The sequence below is a fragment of the Dasypus novemcinctus genome, chromosome 17 (assembly GCF_030445035.2).
Source record: "Dasypus novemcinctus isolate mDasNov1 chromosome 17, mDasNov1.1.hap2, whole genome shotgun sequence".
NCBI lineage: Eukaryota > Metazoa > Chordata > Mammalia > Cingulata > Dasypodidae > Dasypus > Dasypus novemcinctus.
Window position 1 is genome coordinate 59,481,175 of NC_080689.1, and position 25,158 is coordinate 59,506,332.

Here is a 25,158-nt window from a genome sequence, read left to right on the forward strand (position 1 = left end):
ATTAAAGTTCTATGATGAGTGTTACACCTTGTGTGAACAATTTACAAAGGGCTTAAAATGTATGATTAATGTCAAACGCAAGCAAGATAGTGCTTCACAAAATACTAAAAGACTACTGTTGTTAACAGTGAAAAAAAGGTAGAGACTGAGGAAACAACATTTAATAACTGATGTTTTTCAAGCTGAATCATTAAGGTTTTTTTGGTTAAAACATATTAAAACAAAATGCATGGTATCATATTAGTGCCCAAAGGTCTAAATTCCTTAGTCACACAAGTTTAATAAAGATTATGACCAAGTTAGCAAGACAGCTATATTAAACTATAAAATGTACGACACATTTATTTCTTTAAAACTAATACTAATTGGAAAAGGATTTTAAAATAATTGAAGACCAGAGATATATTCATCAATGGGAAAATAATCTTTTGCTGTTAACTACCTGAAGTCTCTAATGAATTACATTGTACTAAAGAGTTAAAATTAATGTCCAAAATTCACAATAAAATCATTTTCAAATTACTTCTGTATAGTACTGTTTCTAATTAAAAGCATTTCAAGTTGATCTTCTGTTACTTACGATATTCTTCCAAATGGTGCAAAAGCAGCTTTTATATCTTCAGTTGTAATTTCTGGACTGAGATCACCAACAAAGACATGGAAATGATCTTATAAGGGGAAGGAAGGGGAAGTGAAAAGAAAAATAGAACTTTAGAATTTTAAAAATACTAAAATCTACTCAAAGTATTCTTAAAATAATTTATGGATTATAATAAAGTATAACACTATCCTATATCTATACAAATTTTAAAAATCAAGATGACAATATAGGAAATAGTCTCCTAAGACTGTGATATATCTAACCTAACAGTTACATTTCTACTGAAAGCCAATTATTATACTATCTACGAAAATAAACTAATAATATATAACAAGTTTAAACTCTGGAAAAAATGTAATGACTTAGTTACCATTCTAATAGTAATTATTTACTTTTATTCAGCTTACCACTATATTAAGGTTTTACAAATTAAAATAAAATAGTGGTATGAGTTATGAGTTATGTAGACTAGATTTGCCTCAGTTAACATATTTACTGAAGCTAGCTACATGATACACTTGGTTAAACCATATTTTGTGAAGAACAATCAAAGAAATACCTTGCATTGCAACAGTTTGATGTTAAAGTATTTTGACAGTTTTCTCAAAAGCCAACAGTTTTGGTTGCCCAGACATTACACCATTCAGTTTATGTGAATCCATGTGCAAGTGAACTAAGACTGAAGGCAACAGAATGAAAACAGTAATCCCTTCACTTTATATCAGAGCCATTAAAAAAGCATTGGAGAGAAATAACGATCCCATATCTGAAGTTTTTAAAAAAAGACAATTCTTTAAAAAAAAAACAAAAAACACAAAAACAAAACAAAAAACAAAACACTTAAAAATGCAAAATAGTTGGACCAACACTTTAAAATGGACATATATCAATTTTGATAAAATATATTTGGAAAGAAAAGTTACCCCTATTTGGCAGGCCTTAAGCAACTTATTGGGTTGCCATTTGGGAAACAGTTTCAGGAGCAACTCAAGCATTCTGAAGATCTGGGTATGAAGCACAGATCGTGACCTCAAGGAAGCAGGGTATCTTGCCCTTTAGTTGGTGAAAGTATTTCTAAGGCATCAGCTGCCACCAAGGGGGTCAGAGAGCTTGAAATAGCACCAAAGTAGTGGACAAGCCACACTCGGTCAACACTGGGAAGAAGGGGGAAAAATATTGCCAGAGAGACAAACAGAAATACGATCCCCACCCTCCTCCCTCCCCCCAATATCAAACAAAAAAAAACTTCAGGTGGTTAGTGAATACCCTTTCAAGAGATTTCATTTTATGTTTAAGAAGATACAATTACCTTGTGAACGCTGTGTGCTGACAACGGTACTACCTGATGACAAAGATTAGATTTGTTCTTAAATTTATTAACACAAACACATTAAATCATATCTTAGGATAACGATCAAAACATTACTGCAAACATGTATGATGTTTATATGCTTTATAATAAAACTACTGAGTACAATAAAAACAAACGTTCAAAGAGTATAAAGTATACTTACTGCTTGTATCTTTCTTTTGACTGCTGGGGGTTGTTGCCCAATTCACTTTGACTTCCTAAAAAAAAAAATTTCTACATTTATACTCCATAAAAATAAAGCTCAAATCAGATATTACTAGATTTGCATCTATGCAAACACATGGGAAGGCATCATCCATTTGTAATGAAAGAATCTGGTCAAAGTTTTAATACTCATCCTTTAACCTACATTTACACAAATAGTATTGACAAATCCTAATCTTATACACATCTGTTAATATTCAATTAACCTCTCTTACCTAAAGTATCAATAACTTCTTTTCTCTTTTATTTCCCAATAGTATCCAATGCTCCTAGAGGTTTCATCCAAGTTGAAGCAAAGCACTATGGAGAATACTAACATAAACACAGGTCTATGCCCTCTTAAAAGCTTTATCCTACCTTTTCTACTATATGTAAATAATAGACCTTTTGCTGTGAAGTGAATATAATGCTTCTAAAAAGTTACCAAAGTTATACATAACTTAAGAATCTCCAATACAAGTCACCTTTCAAAATTGACAGCTTACCTTACCCATTATCTTCCGCCCATTCATAGCAGCTAGTGCTGCAGCTGCATGACGATGCTCATAAAACTCCACAAAACAATATGGATCATTTCCAGCTGTCTGGTGAAGAAACACAAAAGTCAAATTTATACTTTATACTTCCATTACTTTAAAATTATGTATTGGGTGGGGGCGGTGGGGTTGAATGGGACCTCATATTTTTTTAATGTAATATTTAAAAAATAAAATAAAGTAAAATAAAAAATTAAAAAATGAAATTATGTAAAAACATTTTTGCCAAGTTTTATATAACATATCAGTTATTAAAGCCATGGACAATGAAGAGTCCATTCCACAAGTAAATTTTGAGATACAGAAATAAACACTTTAAAATGGCCTATTTTTATAGCAAGATATTTACTTTAACAGATTATACTCCATTTTCATAAATAATTTAATCTTTTATTCATGAACTAAGTGTCCTAATTGTGGATAGATGGATATATATATCTGTATTTTCTCCTATAATATAATCATTTCTTTTAGCTACAGAGGTTAATTATGACTAGATCCCTATGTTGTCAGGTCTTGCTGTTGGCTTTTTATGGTTTTTCTGTCCCTCTCCTGTCAGAGGAGACCTTTTACTGCATGTATACCTAACTCCTAGCTGCTTCTAACCTGCCAGTAGAAAACTTTAACCAACCTTCCTAAACCTGTTTCTAAAATATAGGTTGAGTATGCTCTGAAAACTGAAGAGGTTCTCTGTTAATTCAAGTTTTGGAACGGGCTTTAGAATGTGAATTTTCTGACATCAAATTTTTGCCTGCTCAGAAGCCTTTTAAAATTTTTCCCTTTTCTGCTGATTTTCCAGGTAGGTGAGGTTATATGGTAAGTGAAGTCTGGATGATTTATCATAATTAAGGAAGCAGAAAAAATACCCAATAATTTAAACCTATCAGTATAAAATATCAATCGATGTTCTGGTTCATTTTTTAAAATTATTTCCATAATCTTCCAAGCAGAACTGTTAAAATAAGAAACTACTGGGATAAGGAAGGAGTCCCTTGTCAAGGAAAGGTTGGTTTAAAACGATCCATCATCTTTTCCTTTCTTCCTATCTTATCTTTATCCATGTATATGGGTATCTTTTCTCCTTTATCCAAAGGCATACAGATATTGAATGTGATTTAAAAAAAAAAAACCTAATTAGAGTGTAAAGGACAAAAATGGTTATTGAACCATCTATATTATGTATGTTGATATCCCTACTTCATTAGGAGAAAGGTTTGACAACACTTAAGGCAACAAAGTGAACTAACTTAACAATTTTTCAAATGCCAAGTAAAAATGAAAGTTAGAAACAAAGAAAACCTAAAATGTACAGGAAGGGGAGAACAAAAGATAGAAGGACTTCTCTTCAGCATTATCTTTCTTAACAAAATACTGAAAATTTATCTTTTTATGCATATTATGATTTAGGGTTAACACCAATTAGAAGAATAAATTCAATGTTTTTTGCTATACATTAAGGTGGAAACTACCTAAATGCAAGAAAAACATGAATCATGACTTTCAAAAAATAAAGTTAAAAACACTTTCACTGCATCAAATGGGTATGATTTTACCCCATTTTCCAATTTAATTGTAATAACTCAATTTCTAGGTTTGCTAATCAATTTATACCACACACAAAAAAACCATTCTGATACCCTAATATACCGTAAAACAAGAGCCTACATATTGTTCTTATTTACTCTAGAAATGATTAGTTCCATTTTCTTCTTCCTTTATTTAATAAAACAAATTAAAACTCAGTGGCCAAAACTGATTAATTACAAATTCACTAAAATCCCTATAAATTTAGACAGTACAAACTTACTTTACTTTCTGGAGGGCCTGGAAGTAATGACTTTAAGTAATGTATATTAAAAAAAAAAAAGAAAAAAAAAGAAGAGGGGAGCAGATGTAGCTCAAGTGGTTGAGCACCTGCTTCTGATATACAAAGTCCTGGGTTCAATTTCCAGTACTCTAAAAACAAACATATGAAAAACACCAACTCTTATTGGGAAGTGGTTGAGTACTGCTGCCAGTGTACAAGGTCCTGGGTTGTTCAATCCCTGGTACCTCCAGAAAAAAAAAAAAGTTAACTAAGTAAAATACCCTTACATCCATAATCATTTTGCAGTTTTTACAAGGTCCAATCTGGCTAAAGAGCTGGAGAATTAGAGCTTCTGTCACATCTCTTGAAAGGTTACCGACATATCTGAAACACAAAGAAAAATAATTTGTCATTTTAAATATGTTTCTTTTGCATCAATAGTTTCTTTTTTTTAATTTTACTTTATTTTTTTAAAAATTCATTTAAAAAATATATATTACATTAAAAAAATATGAGGTCCCATCCAACCCAACCGCCCCCACCCCCCCACTCCCCCCACAGCAACACTCTCTCCCATCATCATGACACATCCATTGCACCTGGTAAGTACATCTCTGGGCATCGCTGCACCCCATAGTCAATGGTCCACATCATAGCCCACACTCTCCCATGTTCCATCCAGTGGGCCCTGGGGGGATCTACAATGTCCCGTAGTTGTCCGTGAAGCACCACCCAGGACAACTCCACGTCCCAAAAACGCCTCCCCATCTCATCTCTTCCTCCCATTCCCCGCACCCAGCAGCCACCATGGCCACCCTTCCCACATCAATGCCACATTTTCTCTGTGGACATTGGATTGGTTGTGTCCATTGCACATCTATGTCAAGTGGAGGCTTAGATTCCACATGGATACTGGATGCAATCCTCCTGCTTTCAGTTGTAGGCACTCTAGGGCTCCATGGTGTGGTGGTTGACCTTCTTCAACTCGATGTTAGCTGAGTGGGTAAGTCCAATAAATCAGAGTGTAGGAGCTGAATTCTGTTGAGGCTCAGGGCTTGGCTATCATATTGTCAGTCCAGAGATTCAATCCCCTAAATATATCTTAAACCCCAGCACCAACTACAATTCCAGTAAAGTAGCATGAAAGTCTTGTGAAAAGAGATCCCACCTGAGTCCAGTTCCATCACGCAGAAACACCAGCTCCAAAGAAGGGCCACCTGATATAGCAGTGAACCCCATCTGCCATGACCATAGAACCCATGGGTCTCTTTATCCCTCAAAAGAACCAATACCTGGGGTTGTATCTACTTTATCTGTCTCTTAGACTCTGCTCAGTTGTGCATAAGGGCAATCCTTCTGACAACCTCCAGACTCTTTTTTTAGAGACTCGTAGCCATATAAACTCATTTCTCCTTTCCATTTCCCCCTTACATTAGGTCAAACAGCATTTTGAAGTCATGTTATTATATGTAGACAGGGATATTCTGCTGATCCGCATTGAACCTTTAATTCAAGGTCATTTTCTAGTTGCATCTTCAGCTGGTATTTGGTAGTGATCCCTCGGTGCCAGGGAGGCTCATCCCCTGGTGTCATGTCCCACGCTGGGGGGAATGCACTGCATCTACATGCGGAGTTCGGCTTCGAGTGGCCACATTTTAGTAACATGAAGGCTGTCAGGAGGAAACTCCCAGGCACAATGCTGCTCTAGGCCTTGTTTTTATTGCAGGTGTACAGGCTCACAAGCATAGTCATTAGTATCAGGAGCCCACTGTTGGACCCTCATTCCTTCCTGGTTCTTACCGTTGCACCTGGGGGACTGCCGCTGCTCCCCTAGGGACCACGACAGAGTACCCCCGGCCAGGAACCCAGTACCCCCCAGCTGTTGTTTTTAATTGTTTCCACTATGAGTATATCTAAACATTACCATGCACCCTGGACATATGCCCTGTATAATTCCCTGTCAACCATACATAGCCTGCCAATAACTTCCCAAACCAGTATTCATTCCTCTGCCGCCACTGTTGAACCACTCTGTGATCCAAAACTTCCCGTAAAGTGAATCCCAATATAATGTCAGTTTCCCTTACTAGTAAAATGGAATATAGCGATAAGTTTAAAGGTTAGATCTAGAGTACATACTGATTTGGAAAAATTTCTACATCCTATCTTTTTCTTTTCTTTTTTCCTAATTATTGAGCTTCTCTTCACAAGAGTCTTAGATCACAGTAATTCATATATACAATATACAGTACTCCCACACATCCACCATAAAACCTTTTCCCTTCCACAGTGATAATCTTTTAACTTATTCATATCATATTTCCTGAAACTGATGTACAGACTCTGGAACAATATCTTTCAACAAGGTGACATCTGTGGTTACAATGTGGTCCATACTTTAGGATACACAGTTTTCTAAATTTTTTAGTTATCCTATGTTTTACATTATGGTTTACATTATTAGTCTGTCGTCCCCTATATGTTTTTGGTGTAATATTACATGTTTTATATTCATCCTCGTGTACTCTCACGAAACTCTTCTCTTGCCCCAACATTTACCTTGGTTCCACCCATTCCACATCCATTTTCCCCTCCCCTTGGGGCCCACAGCGACAGCCAATCTCCATTTCCCGAGGAGCCACGTCCAGAGATACTTGCAGCAGTGTTCAGGGCCTGACTTTCTCAACTGCCCTAATGCCCTGGGAGCCACCCTTTCTCTCGAGAGATACAGTTCTCTCTATTTGATGGCATTAGTCCTCCCCAGGATCCATCAATAGTTTCTAAATTTGCTTACTGAAAAATGAATTTCAAGGCTAAGAAGCTCTTTGGCTTAAAACTATACTAGTTGGGGAGTGGGTACAGCTCAGTGGTTTGAGCATCTGCTTCGCTTGTACAAGGCCCCAGTTTCAATATCCCTGGTACCTCTTGAGAATTAAAAAAAACTAAAAAAAACAAAAACACTACACTACCTGGGAATAGCTTATAAAAGTTTTCAAAAACTCTTGGCTTTTAAAACACAGATATAAGAGATGAACTTGCAAATATATTATATACTGCTAACAGAGGGGAAGCTAGATTTGTGTTTTTAAATGTTTTTTTATTTTTATTTTTTTTATTTCTCTCCCCTTCTCCATCCCCCTCAGTTGTCTGCTCTCTGTGTCCATTCACTGAGTATTCTGTGTCTGCTTGTATTCTTATCAGCAGCACTGGGAATGTGTGTCTTTTTGTTGCATCATCTTGCTGCATCAGCTCTCAGTGTGTGTGGCACCACTCCTGGGGAGGCTGCACTTTTCTCGTGCTGGGCGGCTCTCCTTACGGGGCGCACTACTTTTGTGTGGGCCACCCCTACATGGCATGGCACTCCTTGCGTGCATCAGTATTACGCATGGGCCAGCTCATCACACGGGTCAGAAGGCCCTGGGTTTGAACCCTGGACCTCCCACGTGGGAGGCAGACACACTACCTGTTGAGCCAAATTCACTTTTTTAATGTTTTGCAAATTTAAACCTGTTGCTTATTTCTAAATTTCAAGACTAACCTTAGCAAGGTAATGAATCACTATTAAATATAAAAAATGTTCTATGCAATCAATCTTGGGAAGCTTTGCAAATATTTCTACTCCTATAGTATTACTGAGAATATTAATTTCCCACTTTTTAATACATGATTCCCCAACATTGTCCAATTTAAGTATGATGTGCTTTACACAAAAAACATATTTTTGAAGTCATAGGTAAATCACTTATCAGGTGTTACAGGTGTTACGAAGGGATGGGAAACCTTTTATTAACCATCACCGATCGGTGGAAGAGGGATGAAAGGCAGTAGAAAGATTGCAAGAGAAACTACTAATAAATCTAAGTTGGTGACCAACATGCTTAATTAGTATAAATGGCATATTAAAAGACTGGACAACTGAAATGATCTTCAAGACTTTGTAAGTTTTTGAAGTGTTATTTCAAAATGAGATCACTTCTAGACAAATTACACAGAGGTTTGTTACTTCTGAAATCAAAGAATGTAGAAATTGTAGAGGTTCTCATTCTTCGGTCAAAAACCCTTCAGAGAACTTGATGAAAGGTACGGACTCTCTCCCCAGAAAATAAACACATGTACATGTCCCTAAGAGTGTATATTCACTTTCTTCCTCCCCTTTACCCATTCAACAAACACAGTGAATTGCCTATTACAAAGCCATTGAAATAGATGAGAAGACAAAGGGAGAAGTATTAAGTCTCAATGAACAATAAACATTTAAAGAATAAGGATACTCAAAAAAAAGGGGGGGGGGTGAAGCAAAATAACAGCAACATCTATTCAACATTAAAATTTCAATATTGGAGGTTATTATTAAGTCAGGTCCTTACTCTGAAAATCAGAATTAAAGAGAAACAACTAAGCATTTATCCTGCTTTATTTGAATAGGTACTTCAGTACAGAACAATCCAGTACTTCTAGATGATTAGGGAAAGCTCTTTAACAGAAGAATGCTAATTAAATGCAGAAGGACAATATGTAAGTCCTAATGAAATAACTGATTCAGAAAAGGATCATTAATGGATGCTAAAGCTATTAGGCGAAAGGTTGGTGTGGAAATATATATTCCCAGGGTACCAAAGTTATCATGCAGATTACTTATATGATACCCTACTTAAAAATGGAGGGCTTGGGTGGCAGACTTGGCCCAGTGGTTAGGGTGTTCATCTACGAAATGGGAGGTCCGCGGTTCAAACCCCGGGCCTCCTTGACCTGTGTGGTGTGCAGCTGGCCCATGCGCAGTGCTGATGCGGGCAAGGAGTGCCCTGCCACGCAGGGGTGTCCTCTGCGTAGGGGAGCCCCACGCACAAGGAGTGTGCCCCGTTAAGGAGAGCTGCCCAGCACCAAATAAAGTGCAGCCTGCCCAGGAATGGCGCTGCCCACAGGGAGAGCTGACACAACAAGATGACACAACAAAAAGAAACAGATTCCCGTGTCGCTGACAACAACAGAAGGGGACAAAGACGATACAGCAAATAGACACAGAGAACAGACAACAGGCGGGGGGGGGGAGAGAAATAAATAAATCTTAAAAAAAAAAAAAGGAGGGCTTTTGCTGTTACCTCTTTGATCCAGTGGTCAAACTGTATAAAGGGACACTGAAACATTATATGAGCAGTATGAAGTACACAATATCACCAATAAAGTATTCAAATGAAAAAAACTTGGATTAATCAAGCCTAAATTTAGATCTAACTGGAACTTTACAGGATACTGGGTTTATATATAAATCACACAAATCTAGATGTTAAACACTTTATAAGACAACTTGCTTGATCTCTTAAAAAAACTGCCCTGAAAAAGAAGGAAAGAAGGAAGGAAGGTAGGGGAAGAGGGAGGGAAGAAGAGACTGTTGTTTTTTTTTTTAGATTTATTTTTTATTTATTCTCTCCCCTTCCCACCTTCCCACCTCCCCACCCCCGTTGTCTGCTCTTGTGTCCATTCGCTGTGTGTTCTTCTGTGTCTGCTGGTATTCTTCCCAGCGGCACCAGGAATCCGTATCTCTTTTTGTTGTGTCATCTTGCTACATCAGTTATCCGTGTGCGCTGTGCCACTCCTGGGCAGGCTGTGCTTTTTTCGTGCTGGGCAGCTCTCCTTACAGGGTGCACTCCTTGCGTGGGGCTCCTTTACACGGGGGACACCCCTGCGTGGCATGGCACTCCTTGCGTCCATCAGCACTGCGTGTGGGCCAGCTCATCACATGGGTCAGGAGGCCCTGGGTTTGAACCCTGGACCTCCCATGTGGTAGGCTGATGTGCTATCCATTGATCCAAGTCTGCTTCCCAAGAGACTGGGCTTGATTAAAAAGACATTGGCATTTTATGCATGACTGTGCTGTAAACCCATGACTTCTCTAACAGTAATTTTAAAATGGACACTGGTAATCGAATGCGGTGACCCTGACTGGATTCTGGATGGGAAAAAAAGCTATAAAAATAGTTTTTAAACAAATGGATAAATTTTAATATGGACTGAAAATTAGATGGCATTACAGTATAGTTAATTTTATCAGAAATGAGATGATACTGTGGTTATACAGAAAATGTACTCTTTTTGGAGATACATGCTTAAGTATTTAAGGGTGAAGCGTTACAACAGCTGTAATTTAGGTAGAAATGATTCAGGAAAAAAATACACAGTTCAAACAAATATGGCAAGATGTTAACAACTGGTGACACAGTGGTGAGTATATTCATGTTCAATTAAGTTTTCCTTTTAAAATGCTCATTAAAAAAATTAAAACAAACATTAGACAGAATAGGAGGAAAGGGCAAAAAAGACTGAGCAAGATCAAACAGTTAAAATGTCCATTTGACTTAGCAACAGGAAGATGTACTCATGATCTGAGCCAGAACAATGTGGGCAACATGCTGGGGTCAAAAGCCAGATGTGTATGGGAAAGGCAGATAGAAGATGGTTTAGCGAGTCTGTTCAAGTTAGTCGCCAATCTTTGGTTAGCGAAACCACACAAATTATTCCAGAATAAATTCTTGAGGAAAATAAGAATTATTCTATGTATCAGATACAATGTTACTGAGCACAGTAAATCACTGAGCTCTTTCTCCAGAACCTTTATTAGGTTTTAGAGGTACTTCTGTCTATGTGTTAATGTACTTGCCTATGTATAATAGCAATCTCAAATATTTACTGAGCATTACATGAATCTTGGTACCAAGGAAAGCATAAGAACATATAAAACACAGCTCCTTTGGTTGGTTGGCTAATAAAACAATTCATGAAATATAAGATAGTTATCATGTTAACTTGGATAAACTACAACTGTTATGAATTCAAGACCACTGTGAATGAATAAGTATATTATCTTTGATATTCACCCATCCTGATAGGATATGATTTAGGAATATAATCTAGGTCTTAAAAGGGTATGCTCTTGAGTAGCAGTTGGAATATTACCAGTAGGGTATTACAACAGGAGAAAGGGCAAAGGCATAGGCACTGCAATCAAATTTCTCACACTCTCAGATATCAACTTGTAAATGCAGTATCTTAAAAGAAACAAACAAACAAACATCTATGGCATTTGAAGAATCATGTTGAATGAAATAAACCAGATACAAATGAGCAAAACTATATGCTTTTTCTATTTGAAATAGAGTATACAAATTCATAAAGTCAGAAACTAAAATATAGGTTACCAGGGGCTGGGTGGGTAAGGGAAATTTGGTAATAAGATGGTGGTGATGGTGGGAAATTTAGGTTGTATATATGTTACCAAGAATAAATCATTTGATAAAAATATAAAAAACCACAGAACTGTTCAACACGAATGAATCCTAATGTACACCATGGACTAAAGTTAATAGTATAATTATAGGGAATCAGATGTGGCTCAAGCAACTGGGCTCTGGTCTACCATAAAGGAGGTCCAGGGTTTGATTCCCAGAGCCTCCTGGTGAAGGCAAGCTGGCATGAGTGGAGTGCTGTCCCAGGCGGGGAGCTGATACAGCAAGAAAATACAACAAAAAGACACACAGAAAAGAGACAATAAGAGATACAGCAGACCAGGGAGCTGAGATGGCACAGGAGATTGAGTGCCTCTCTCCCACTCTGTAAGATACCATGATCAGTTCCTGGTGCCGCCTAAAGAGAAGACAAGCAGACACAGAAAGCCGAGAGCAAACGCAAAACAACGCAGGAGGTGTGTGTGTACAAACAAATCTTTTTAAAAATAGTATAATTATAATTTTGTTCTACCAATTTTAATGGAGGTACAACACTAATGAAAAATGTTAATCAGGGAAAACTGTGAGAGGCGTATATGGGAACTGTGTACTTTTCACCTGATTTTTCTGTAAACCTACGAGTGCTCTTAAAAGAAAAAAAAAGGCATCTATGTGAATTTCTTAAAGAAAATGGTTGTTCTAGGACTGGAACATACAAATCAAGCCTGGAATATCTTGTGGTGCCCAAAAGAAAGGGAGTGGGTGTATAGGGTGGGAGAGATAAGGACATGTCAAAAGGACACCGGAGAGCTCCAAATGGCCAAAGCTAGAACATTTAGGGCAAAAAAATGATAACATTGGATTATACCCCAAATAATAAAGTAAATGTCCCTAATGATATAATAAATGAATAAACTGTCTCAAGGTAGCTCCTCTAAAATATTATTGACTTTAACCACTAAATTGGTGGTTTTAACATATGTTCACAAACTCTTTGATCTCTCTCTTTAGGAAGTAGAGCTTATGAATTCCCCTTCCTTTGAGTATTGACTAGCCTTAATGACTCGCTTCTAACCAACAGACTACAAAAAGGAAAAGGAATCACTGTACAGTGGAGAAGACAGGCAGATACCTTAATTACAGTATCACTAGTAGTAAGACATACTGATATCACAAATCTCTATGATGTGATAAGAAAAGTACAACATGTCTGGTGTCTTTCCCAAAGTCCATAACCTCAGTCTAACCACAAGAAAAATTTTACCTTGATTATGTCAGATATTAACATTAAAGGAAGCTGGGTAAATGTTAGTGAAAACACACGGTGCATTATCTCATAGATAATGCAACTCTTCTGTGTCTATTGACAACTAATTCTTGTGCCTATGTGAAATTTTAAGAACTGCATATTAAGTCTAAATAAAATATGGCTCTTCTGAAAATTTAATTCTAATACTTCTATGCTAAAGCTAGATAATCTATGACAAGTGGACAGGATTAGGGATCCTGAATTTGATCATGTGTTCTTTGCAAAACTGTCAAGATTTTCTCAAAGTTGATGGTATTAACTAGATTGGAGATAGGTAATAAGAATAAACTCCCTTAAAAAGTGATAGGATTTGTATTGTCTTTACATTTGTTGACCTATTGTGGCCTCTTGTATACTGTAAGCTCCAGGAGCCTCTATTAATTAACTCTACACACAGTTGTTTAAAAAAGGCTCTTCAGAGATCACAAATACTTCATTACCATCACAATAAACTATTACAAGTGACATATATATAATATATTAATAACAAAGAAAAATAAATCAAATGATAAAATCTTTTCTTCCTCATGCAAATAATAAAAAAGGAAACACAAAATTACATTAGCCCCAGAGGCTTTTTATCAATAAGTCATAATACCTGCCTAAAATTTTAAGAAGCATAACATTATTACTTTCCAAATTTATTTGCTAAATAAATACTAATTTAGAACAAAAAACCCTAACAAATTTGAAATCTGCAGACCTTTTTAAAATTTATTTATTTATTTAATTCCCCTCCCCTCCCCCGGTTGTCTGTTTTCTGTGTCTTTTCGCTGCGTCTTGGTTCTTTGTCCGCTTCTTGCTGGCTTCTTGTTGTTGTCAGCGGCAGGAAGTGTGGGCAGCGCTTTTCCTCTGGCAGGCTGCATTTTCTTTCGCGCTGGGCAGCTCTCCTTACGGGGGCAAGGCGCGTGGGGCTCCCCTACACGGGGGACACCCTTGCGTGGCACGGCACTCCTTGCACACATCAGCACTGCGCATGGGCCAGCTCCACTGGGGTCAAGGAGGCCTGGGGTTTGAACCGCGGACCTCCCATATGGTAGACGGACGCCCAAACCACTGGGCCAAAGTCCGTTTCCCCTGCAGACCTTTTTATAACCAAGAAACTTTTTAAGGGAAAAACAAACAAGTTTCTTATTTATATTTTTGTGTAAATTTTTTTTGACAAACATCTGAATCTCCTTCCTATTTTTAGAGGAATCCTCACCCTATAGCAAAGCTTGATTCCTTTACAGAAGCTAAAAAGGCCAGCTAGGGTTTCATAGTCTCCCGTGCAGCTAGAGCATGTGATCTAGGCTAGGTGAATTTCAGAGACTGCTAGTAAACTTGGAATCCAATGATAAGGCTTAAAGAACCAGAGACTGAAAAGAATCCACTTTGGTGGCAAATTACAGCAATGAGTCATATCCAGTGCCAAGGGAAGCTGCGGAGTCTGGTCTTCAGTGATGTGGTAGTAGTGTCCTTCCTGGCATTGTCTTTAGATTTGATTAGGACTGATGGACCTGACAAATGCCTCTCTTTCCTGAATATTTTCTAAATTCCATAACCTTCCTGAAAATTCTGCAAGTCTCCTATATATATATATATATATATATATATGTATTTTTCTAAAGATTTTATCCCCTGCCCCCGCTGTTTGTTGTGTTATCTAATTGCGTCAGCTCATTGCATCAGCTTGCTGTCTTACTCATCTTTAGGAAGCACCAGGAACCCAATCTGTGACCTCCCATATGGTAGAAGGGTCCCCAACTGCTTGATCCATAGCTGCTTCCCCTAATATATATATATTTTAAGGTTTTAAAAAAAATTTACACTCTCCCCCTCCAATATTTCCCAAGTCTATCTGCTCATTTTCTCCAGGAGGCACTGGGAGCCAAACCTGGGACCTCCCACATGGGAGGCAAATGTCCAGTGACCTGAGCCACATCTACTCCCCATGGGCTGTAATCTGCTTGTCTTTAGGACCCAAAACCAGGATCTCCTGTGTGGTAGGCAGGCACCCAACTAACTGGTTGAGTCACATCAGCTTCCCCCAATATATGTATGTATTTTTTAAAGACTATTTATTCCCCATCCCACCCCTGTTGTTTGCACTTGCTGTGTCTGTTCATCATCTTTGTTTCTTTAGGAGGCACTGGGAACTGAACCCAGGACCTCCGATGCGGGAAGGAGGTGTCTAACCATTTGAGCCACCTCCATTCCCTGCTTTTGTTGAGTCTTCTATTATGCTTTTCTTCTCGTGTCTTTTGTTGCATCAGCTTACTGTCTTGCTTGTCTTCTTTAGGATGCATTGAGAACCTCTGCTCCCTCCTTTGTCTCTCATTATGTTTTTCTTGTCTCTCTTATCGCATCATCTTGTGTCAGCTTGCCCATTGCAGTAGCTCACTGTCTTCTTTAGAAGGTACCAGGAACCAAGCAAGAGCTCATTTGCTTGAGCCACATCTGCTTCCCTGCCCAGAATATTTTTAATAAATTCACTTTATGCTTTATTTTTTTTGCTGCTTTCATCTAAAAACTCTAACACAAAAATTAGTGCCAGAGGAGTTTCAAGCAAGGTTCCATCAGGTTTACTGAATTACTAGATAAAAATTTAAGTTTTATTTTTCAAAATGCTTTCTTCTTTTGGAATAACATTAAAAAATGTGTTTTTAGCTATTCCACGAACTTCTCTTGTTAACAGCATGAGTTTGTTATTCCAAGTTAGTACTTCCTTATTACCTCTGAGATCATGTACCAATCTTGGGCAAAACTGAAAAGTAAAGAAGGGGGTTGAAGATAATTAACTGTTAAGGCAAAAAGACTTCAATGGACTAAAAAACGTCTACCTTGGACAAGTGGATAAATATGAATTGTATATTAGTTAATACTTTTGTTTTAATATAATTTCCTTAATGTGAAAATTGTATTGTGGTTATAGAAGAGAATGTCCATATTCTCAGGAGATATATGGTGAAGTATTTAGGTCAGAGTGTCATGGTATTCTCAACTAACTCTCTCAAATGATTCAGCAAACAAAATAAAACAAAAAACATATAAAAAACCAGACAGGTGGCAAATCTGGCAGAATGTTATTTAGCAATTGGTAAATCCACGTGAAGGGTGAGTAGCTAACTGTTCAATACTATTTTTGCTACTTTTCTGGAGGTTTCGGTTTTTCAAAATAAAAAAGCTAGGGTAAAAAAAAGATACCCAAGAAGTAAGAGTCATTGAAAAAGTTATCAATGCTACTAGTGAAAACTTGATAGCTCTGCCAGGGATAGGATTTCAGATCAATTTAATACATATTTTTGAAGCTGACAACTAAGTACAAATAGTTATCAAACTGAAATGCAAAACACTTAAAACATTCACTTTGATTAATACAACTCCAGAAAATTTAACTTACAAATAAAATCTATAAAGCAGAATGCTGTATTGGGTTTGTTTCCAGCCATAATTGTTGTATAAGAACAGAGACTTTTAGGGAAAGCAAATCAAAGCTGTATCATTTCATACCTACTAGAATGACCATTATTTAAAAAAACAAACAAACAAAAAAACGACATGTGTTGGAAAGGAAGTGGAGAGATAGGAATGCTTATTTACTGTTGGTGGGAATGTAGAATGGTACAGCCACTGTGGAAATCTGTTTGGAAGTTCCATCCTAAGGAAGGTAAATATGGATCTATCATGTGACCTGGCAATACTACTACTGGGTATATATCTAGAAGAACTGAGTGCAGTGACATGAACAGACATCTGTACACTGATGTTCATAGCAACATAATTCATAACTGCCAAAAGATGGAAACCCAGGTGTCCATCGACTGATGATTAAAAAAACAAACTGTGGTATATACACCCCATGGAGCATTATTCAGCTGGAAGAAATGAAGTTGTAAAGCATATGACATGGACAAACCTGGAGGACGTTATGTTAAATGAAGCAAGCCAGCACAAAAGGACACATATTGCCTGATTTCATTACTATGAAGTAAATATAACGAGCAAGCTCATGGAGTTAATAATTAGAATGTAAGTCACTGGAGAATAGAACATTGTTAGAAAATGGAAAGCTGAGGTTTAATCTGTGCAGAATTGGTAAAAAATTGGAAATATTTTGAAATGAATAGAAATGGTGAAAGCACACCATAGGATTTGTAACTAGTGCTAACATATGGGTATGATAGTGGTTTTTTAAATTTGAGTAATGAAAATGCTTGAAGTGATGAATACAGACCTCTACTATTATACCAAATGCCACTGAATAAGCACTTTAGATAAATTATATGAACAACAAAATAATAGGGTAGGTTGGGGGGCAATACAATATAAACTGAATGTAAGATATGGACTATAGTTAATATTACTTTGATGACGCTCTTTCATAATTTATAATAAATGTTTCACAACAATGCAAGGTATTTGTGGTTGAGTGATATATGGGAAGCTTGTATGTTACGTATGTTTTTTTTAAGTTCACAACTTTTACTATATACTTATTATTTATGTAGGTTCATGTATGACTAATATACTTCAATAAATTGTTTTTAAAATGAAAAAAAAAAAAGGGAACACAAATTTTGATAAAGAGGACTCTCTGAATATGTGAGTAAAAAAATGACTAGGTCTTTACCTATAATGATAAATCCCACAAGAGTAGGGACTTTTATTTTTATTCATACTATGTATCTGTCTAGAACACTGCCTGTAATTTTTTTTTAACAAATCCACACATTTTATTTAATTACTTTTCAATAAATTTAAATCCTTGAGGGGTACAGCATCACACAGATTTGGTGTCTGATGGCCTTAACTCGAAGATTGCTTCTGATTTTGGCACAAACCATACCACTATTTCCATGGGCCCAAGTTAACCTTTTCCCAGATGACTCTGGTTTTGTTATGTTTGACACCAGGAGTCACTACACTGTTTCTTGCTTTGTAAACATAAGGACAGCTCTTGCCCAAAGAGAGTTCATTTTCATCTCAGACATAAACACCTTCGATTTTAAGAGCTGTGTTCTTCCTTTGGTTCCAGAGACTCCACTTATAGCCAGCAAAAGTGACTTTGGACCAAAGCCTTCCAGATATATTTGTTATAAGTCCTGTTCCCAGCAGCCCTCCACAGGCTCCAAGATGGTAGAAAGCTCAGAATCAATTTTGAACATTTACAATTTGCCTGGAAATTATTCCATTTTGCCTGAGATACTGTAGTACAGGGGAACAAAATGTGTACTTTTACTAACTACAGAACTATGAATAACAGTAAGTACTTGTATATTACTACACATCAGCATAACCTATTGTTTTACAACAGCCTATTCTTCACATTGGAGTCTGTTGCATGATAGGTAGCTCCTCTTTCACTTGGAAATCAGACCAGTCATAAATCAGCCTGCATAAATGTATCTAATACTAGGTCTGCGGACATCCAAAGAGATATTCATGTTCTCAAGGCTTTTCTCATTTTTTATTTCATTCTGCAACAAACTAACATTTTAGACGACCAATTACATATTTGCAAATAAATCCATTAACTGTTGACTTAGTTTTGACATTCTACACCCAATCCATTGGTAACTCCTGTTCCTCTATTTTCAAAACATACCCAGAATCCAATCACTTTTCATTACCTCCACCAATACCACTCTGACACAAGCCACCATTTTATCTCACTTGGATTACTGTTATAGCCTCCTAACTAGCAAACCAGTTTCTGCCTCCTTAAAGATTAAGACAGATCATTATCATTATCATTCCTCGATTTAAAACCCTGAGGTCCTACTCCTACTCAGATAAAAGACCAAGTCCTCACAGGGTCCTCTATGACCTGTTATCCTCTATCTTCCCTAGATTTAGAATGTTCCTTCCTCATATATATGCATAGCTCCCTTTCATCTTGCTCAGTTTTCTATTCAAATGTCACCTATTAATGAATGGACTTCCTTTACTATTATTCTACATAAATTAACATGCCTCCCATCTTTCTTACCCTGCATTATTTTTCACCCTAACACTTATCACCATCTAAAACAATTACTTATTTGTTCACCATTAATAGTTCAATAGCACTATTGGAATGCAAGCTGTTTAAAGGGTCTATCATATTTACTGTCATATCCTAGCTCCTAGAGCAGTGACAGCATGTTGTATGCGCTTAAATACTGCTGAATGAATTAAAATGTTTCTAGCATATTTTTAATTGCTAATAGTTATTTGGAAACACCATAAATACCCTCATTTTAGTCAATTTTGCCTTCAATCTAATCTTTTGGCAAGAGTGAATAGGCAAATTCACTTCAATCAATACACACAGAGGGGATCTCTCACACAAATCACAAGGTCAAAGCTGTATGGAGGCGACTGGGATAGATAGTAAGAATGAAAGATAAATAAGCATGGGGTATCAGAAAGACAAGGCCTGCGTTAGCATACAGCAGTTACTTGGTTGTAGATTCACATTCGTAGAAAATGTGAAAGCCACACAATAACTGTCTATCTCAAAAGAGAGTGAGTACTCAAGCATTTGAGAGTAAATCACACAATGTTAAAGGTACCTTGCTTTGAGGGAAATTAATTTCCATTAATATTTTTCTAGTCTAATGTGTAGCTTTTAATTCACAAATACAATGATTTCAACATGGACAAGAGCCAAGTCAGCTTCATTCTACACATTTTTATTTTTTTATTTTGAAAAATTTCAAATTTATACATAGTTGCACATCTATATCAACCATCCACTCACTATATAAATATTTGAACTTACCAACTGTGCCTTGAATATTTCTCAAAATAATCTTGCAGTATAAACTTTCTTAAAGAAATTTTTTCTCACAATGTTTCCAAACTGTCAACAAGAAATTGATTACTGACAATTTCTAACTTAACAAGGCAATGCTGGAGACATAGCTGTGGCAAAGGAGTGTTATTTCCTCTGAGCCAGTTGGGTACACAGGTGATTCTGAAATTCAGACTATACTTTACCTTCATGAATGAGTAAAATCATGTTTCACTGCTTTAAATTGTGCCAGTTTTTAAAACAAATTTATTGATCACTTACCACAGGCAAGACACTGTGCTAAGTGCTAAAAATAAAAAAAATGTAAAATCCTGACTTCCAGGTTTATCAAAATGAACATTTTACACTAACAGTAAAAACACTTCTGAGAAGACCATTTATATTTTAGGGATTAGCACCTATTCATGTTTAATCAAGATTGGCCTCCCTGGAAGAATGGGAGTAATGGTTGAGAAAGGTAGAAGCTAGGGGAGTAGGTAATAGGCAATTTTGGAGTACAGAATATTTTGGGGAAAACCTAGCTTGGCAGGTGTGTTTTAGTGAGGGAAATAAGGCAAAATTAGGCATAAGAGTATAGCAATTAAGAGTTGAGGACAGGAGAGTTGTAGGATAAAGAACAAAAAAGACATATCATCTTTCCTCAGCTGCATAATTGTACCTGAGTTCTGAAGAAAAGTAAATGGGCATGTAAAGCACTTAACATAAAGCCTGGCATATAATAAGTATTCTATAACCATGTGTTAAATAAAACTTTCATTATCATCTCTCCTTCAATGGTTGATCTCCTGCCCCCAAGCTAGTACTATTTAACTACCTGCTTTTGTATTTTATAGAGTGGCCTGAGAAAGCTGACGTTGTCTTCATTATTTGATATTCCCAAATCAATGTACTAAAAATAAAAAAGGACAAGTTCCCAGATATTTCTGGCAGTTTCTGAAATTAAAGAATTTCAAGATAACATACAAACTTTAAATGTAAATACATTATAAAAAGACAAGCAGTGCTTAACCAAATATGCTGCTAGCTATCATACTTTAAGGGGCAAGGAAGGAAAGGTTTCCAATAAATCCTTGAGGCTAATAGTTTTTTAGGGAGTATTCACCTACAAATATGTTTCCAAAAACAGAGGTCATGCCCTAATTGCTGCATCCTATTAAGAGAATAATTCAAGGTTAACTACCAGGTCAAATAAACTAGCAGAAAACTTATTAATCTACTAAGAAAAGAAGTTTGACTATATTTCTCATAGATGGCAAATACCAATTTAAAAATGAAACATTTTGAAAGCAAAAAAATTGATTACACTGTACTTCACAACAACTGTATTACCTAAAGACTTGCAGAAAGAACCCTAAAATGTATTTTTAATGCATTTTAATTTTAACATTTCTCAAACTACTAATAGTCCAGGAATAAAAACAAAAAGCTATGCCAAGAACTCACTGGCTTTTTCCTCTTTTGGAGAAAAGCAACAAAGGCAAGATCACCTCATAGGATAATACTTTGAAAAACAAAGGAGAACACTGTGAGAGAAGCTGTACGACAAAGAAAATATCCTAGGATGAGGTGACTCAACATTAAATCTGAAAATTTTCAAATTTGACTGAAAACATTAAGGTATCTATCAACTGTTGCTTTATAAAAACTGCCTGCTCGTTCAGTAACATGTCGATCGCAAGAGTAACAAACGATTATTAAAAAAAGTAAACACACCTCCCCTCAGTTGATATATATCTTGGGGTAAGATTTCCATTTCTAAAAGAGCAGTTTTAAAATCCCTGGGTTGTGCGCTTAGGTTTTTTGGTTGGGGGAAGTGGAACAGTACTACAGAAGGAAAGCCAAGGAGAGGTTACAGAAAAATACTTGGCTTTTTCCCAGTTGGCAACTGCGAAAATAAAAGTTTACCTCACTGAAAATGAGTACAAGCAGTCTCAAGAAAAAAAATCCTATCAAGAAAAGGAGAGTTTCAGGAGGAAATAAAAGTAAAATTAAGAAGGCTATAAAGAGGAGAATCAAGAAAAACGGGGTGAGGGGCGGGAAAAAAAAAAAAAGAAAGAAAGCACGGAAATAAAGGAAGGTTCACCGAGTTCTATCATGTTTCAATGAAAAAGTCCTTTCGCCTAGTCTACGATCAACAGAGGGCCCGAGGTGAGGCCAAGGCCATGCTGTGGGGACTAATTTAAAGGGTTGAGTCTCCTCTCCCTCAAACTCGTCCTCTCACAGCCCAGATCTCAGACCCTAAGTATCCATATGTGTTCTAAGGAAAGAGAAAAACCAAATATCGTGGCATCCATGAAGAACAATAGGCTGGGGAGCGGTGCCGGTCTGAGGCCTCCCTCCCGGACGTTCCTCATTCCACCCCCCTCATCGCTGCCCGAGACTCACAGAGTCTTGGGCATCTCGTCCTCCATGGTTGCTGCTGTCGCGGCGGCGCCTCCGAGTCCAGCTCCCTACCCTTTCCCACCTCCCAAACCGTTTCAGCGGCTATCGCCGAGGAATAGCGGAGTTTCTTGGTTCACAGATTACTCCGCCTCCTCCTTCCGCGGCAATTACACTAAATCGCCCGGCCCAGCACGAACAATGAAGCCCCAAAACAAGATGGCGGCGAGCCTGGCGCCTAGGAGCAGGCAGCCAAGTGACCCGGGCCGCGCAGGCGCAGGATAACCTTGCACTCTCAACCTCCCGGCCGCCCGGCTACACCTCAATTCATAGGTTCACTTGTTGCGCAGCCGCTCTTCCTCGCGGCTCTAGTGATCTCAGACTGCGCAGGCGCAAGGGTTAACGCTTCAAATAATTGAGTGAACTATCTTCCAGCTTCAAGGTCGGATGTTTCAACAGGAAAATATAGCTAAAAAAATTTGAATGAAAGTGAAAAATTCTAGTTGTCATTTGAACTAATTACAAAACTACTTCACATTATGTCGTTTGAAAGGCAGATTGCGCCGCCCGGGAATCGAACCCGGGTCGCAAGAATGGGAATCTTGCATGATACCACTACACCAGCGGCGCTGACGGAAGTTGCCCTCACCAGAATTACTTATGACTAAAACCCGGCGGAAGTTTGTCCCCCTTGGAAGATGCGTTATGTATTGTTAATTCATTCAAAAATAAAAGCTTATTTAGAGCTCATTATGCTCTATTTTCATTAATATAAGAAATTATTTCTCTTCTCTCATCCCAATACAGTTGAAGGAATGTTCCTACCTTTTCTTACAGAAAAATCTCTATTTTAAATTTTTACTTAAAAAAAAGTCTTCATTAAGAATTTGCCTTGATGATGTTACCCAAATATTTGAGAGTCGAGAAAATATTTCGAGATCTTCTCTGAATTTTTCTTGATATTTGAATTTCTTGGGTATCCTCGATGTACCTTTAAAAGGATTTAAGGAACAGTTAATACAAATTGGTCACAAGAACCTTAAGAGTAAATGATCTTATGTTTTTTATAATGTAACCTTTTTATAATGTAACCTTTTTTGTGATGCATGTATCTTCAAAAAATAGAATTTACAAAAATGATGGAGGTGGGGGTGTGGGGTGTGGGTTATATGGGAATCTCATGTTTTTTTATATACATATATAAGTAAATTTATTGAACTATATCAGTCATACATACACATACATAAAGAATAAGTGTATAGTAACAGTATTGTTGCCTTACAAAACAAATATACATAACATCATAGAGGGCTCTCATACCTCACCCTACCACCAATACCTTGCATTGTTGTGAAACATTTTTAACTAATGATTAAAGAGCAGCCTCAAAATATTATTACTAACCAAAGTATTTTTCCCCAACCCACCCTATTATTATTTTTATATCTTTTATACATGAACATGCATAAATAACAACGGTATAGTAAAAGTTGTGAACTTACATGCAAACATGCATATCATCATAAAGGGGTCACATATATCAACTCACCACCAATACCTTGCGTTGTTTTCAGACATTTGTTACAAATTATGAGAGAATATTGCCAAAATCTTTCTACCTATAGTCCTTATCTTACATTTGGTGTATTTTCCTCTCAACCCACCCTATTACTATTTTTTCAACATATTTTTATGACAGAAGTTGTAAACTTACAAAACAATCATGCATGTGTGCAGAATTCCCAAATAACTTCTCTCTATCAACACACCACACTGTGATAGAACATTTGTTACAGAGTATGCGATAGTTATCATTAGACTTTATCAGATCCTTAACATAATTTGGCACACTTTTTCTTTACTCCCCCATTATAAACACAGTACATCTTTGGCATATATGCATGAATATTACGTTTTTTTAATGTAATGTTCTATGTGATCTATTAACTTTAATAAAGTGTTATGTAAAATATAATAAATAAATTATATTCTTAAATAAATAAATAAAGTAAAAAAAAGGAGCAAATGAGTCAGAAGATATACCAACTCCAAACCTCTTCTAGGGGCAGAAAAATGAGGTTTCTGAGGCTGGGGAGGATAGAGGGATTGAAAGGTGATTACTAAGGTGTGTGGAGTTTTTCTTTTTGGTGTAAGGAAATTGTTCTAAAATGTTTTGTGATGGTGAATGAATGCCCAGCACTGTGATTATACTAAAAACCATTGATTGTAAAAAAAAAAAAAAAAAAAAAATGAGAGCTCTAAAATATGCTTCTGAGTCCTCATGCATTTCATATCACATTTTATTGGTTTTATGACGTATTATTTTTTAAATACATGTGAACTTAGCCAAAAATGTGACTTTAAAGCAGTTTTTTACCCTATGACACATTTTTGGATTTCAATTTTTGAAATTGTCTTCAATGTCTGTGACACTGCTGATTATATTCAGAGATATCAAACGTTAGCCTATTAAGGATAAGATAGGTGTGAATAGTGGATAGTATTTATTTTATTTTATTAAGATATAATTCACATACCATACAATTCACCCTTGATTCAGAGTGTATTGTTCAGGGGTTTTTTAAATATTCACAGAGTTGTACAATAATCACCACAATCAATTTTAGAACATTTCCATCACTCCAAAAAGAAAACCTTTACCAATTACGGATTAGTGACAACTCCCCATTTCCCATCCCACCTGCCTTCCAGCCTACGAATTTTCTTTCTGTCTCTGCAGATTTGTCTACTAAAGGCATTTTTTAAAAAGGGGGAGGGGAGAACCATACAATATGTTGTCTTTCAAGTTTACTAGTTGACTGACTTTTTTGCAGTTAGAGTTGCTTTCCAAGTTCATATGCATCCTTTTTATTGCCAAATCCAATTGTGTTGCTACAGCACAAGTATTTATGTGAGCTTTAAAAACTTTATTAAATTTTTAAGTTACAAAAA

General features: G+C 36.7%; 1 protein-coding gene and 1 non-coding gene across 3 annotated transcripts in view; both read right to left on the minus strand.

Annotated features, from left to right (window-relative positions):
* Positions 1–22,568, minus strand: part of TIA1 (TIA1 cytotoxic granule associated RNA binding protein) — a 37,623-nt gene extending 15,055 nt beyond the window's left edge. The window contains exons 1-6 of one of the 2 annotated variants that reach the window (XM_004460122.3): positions 22,213–22,568; positions 4,808–4,904; positions 2,663–2,761; positions 2,116–2,170; positions 1,911–1,943; positions 581–668 (exon numbers count right to left, since the gene is read on the minus strand). In XM_004460122.3, coding sequence (XP_004460179.1) covers positions 581–668; positions 1,911–1,943; positions 2,116–2,170; positions 2,663–2,761; positions 4,808–4,904; positions 22,213–22,238 — 398 coding nt within the window. In that variant the 5' untranslated portion in view covers positions 22,239–22,568. The remainder of the gene's footprint in view (positions 1–580; positions 669–1,910; positions 1,944–2,115; positions 2,171–2,662; positions 2,762–4,807; positions 4,905–22,212) is intronic. The other variant, XM_004460123.4, reaches the window with a different exon arrangement.
* Positions 22,569–22,765: 197 nt separating this feature from the next.
* Positions 22,766–22,836, minus strand: TRNAG-CCC (transfer RNA glycine (anticodon CCC)). The gene has a single exon. It is a non-coding gene; the product is annotated as a tRNA-Gly (tRNA).
* Between the last annotated feature and the right edge of the window lie 2,322 nt (positions 22,837–25,158).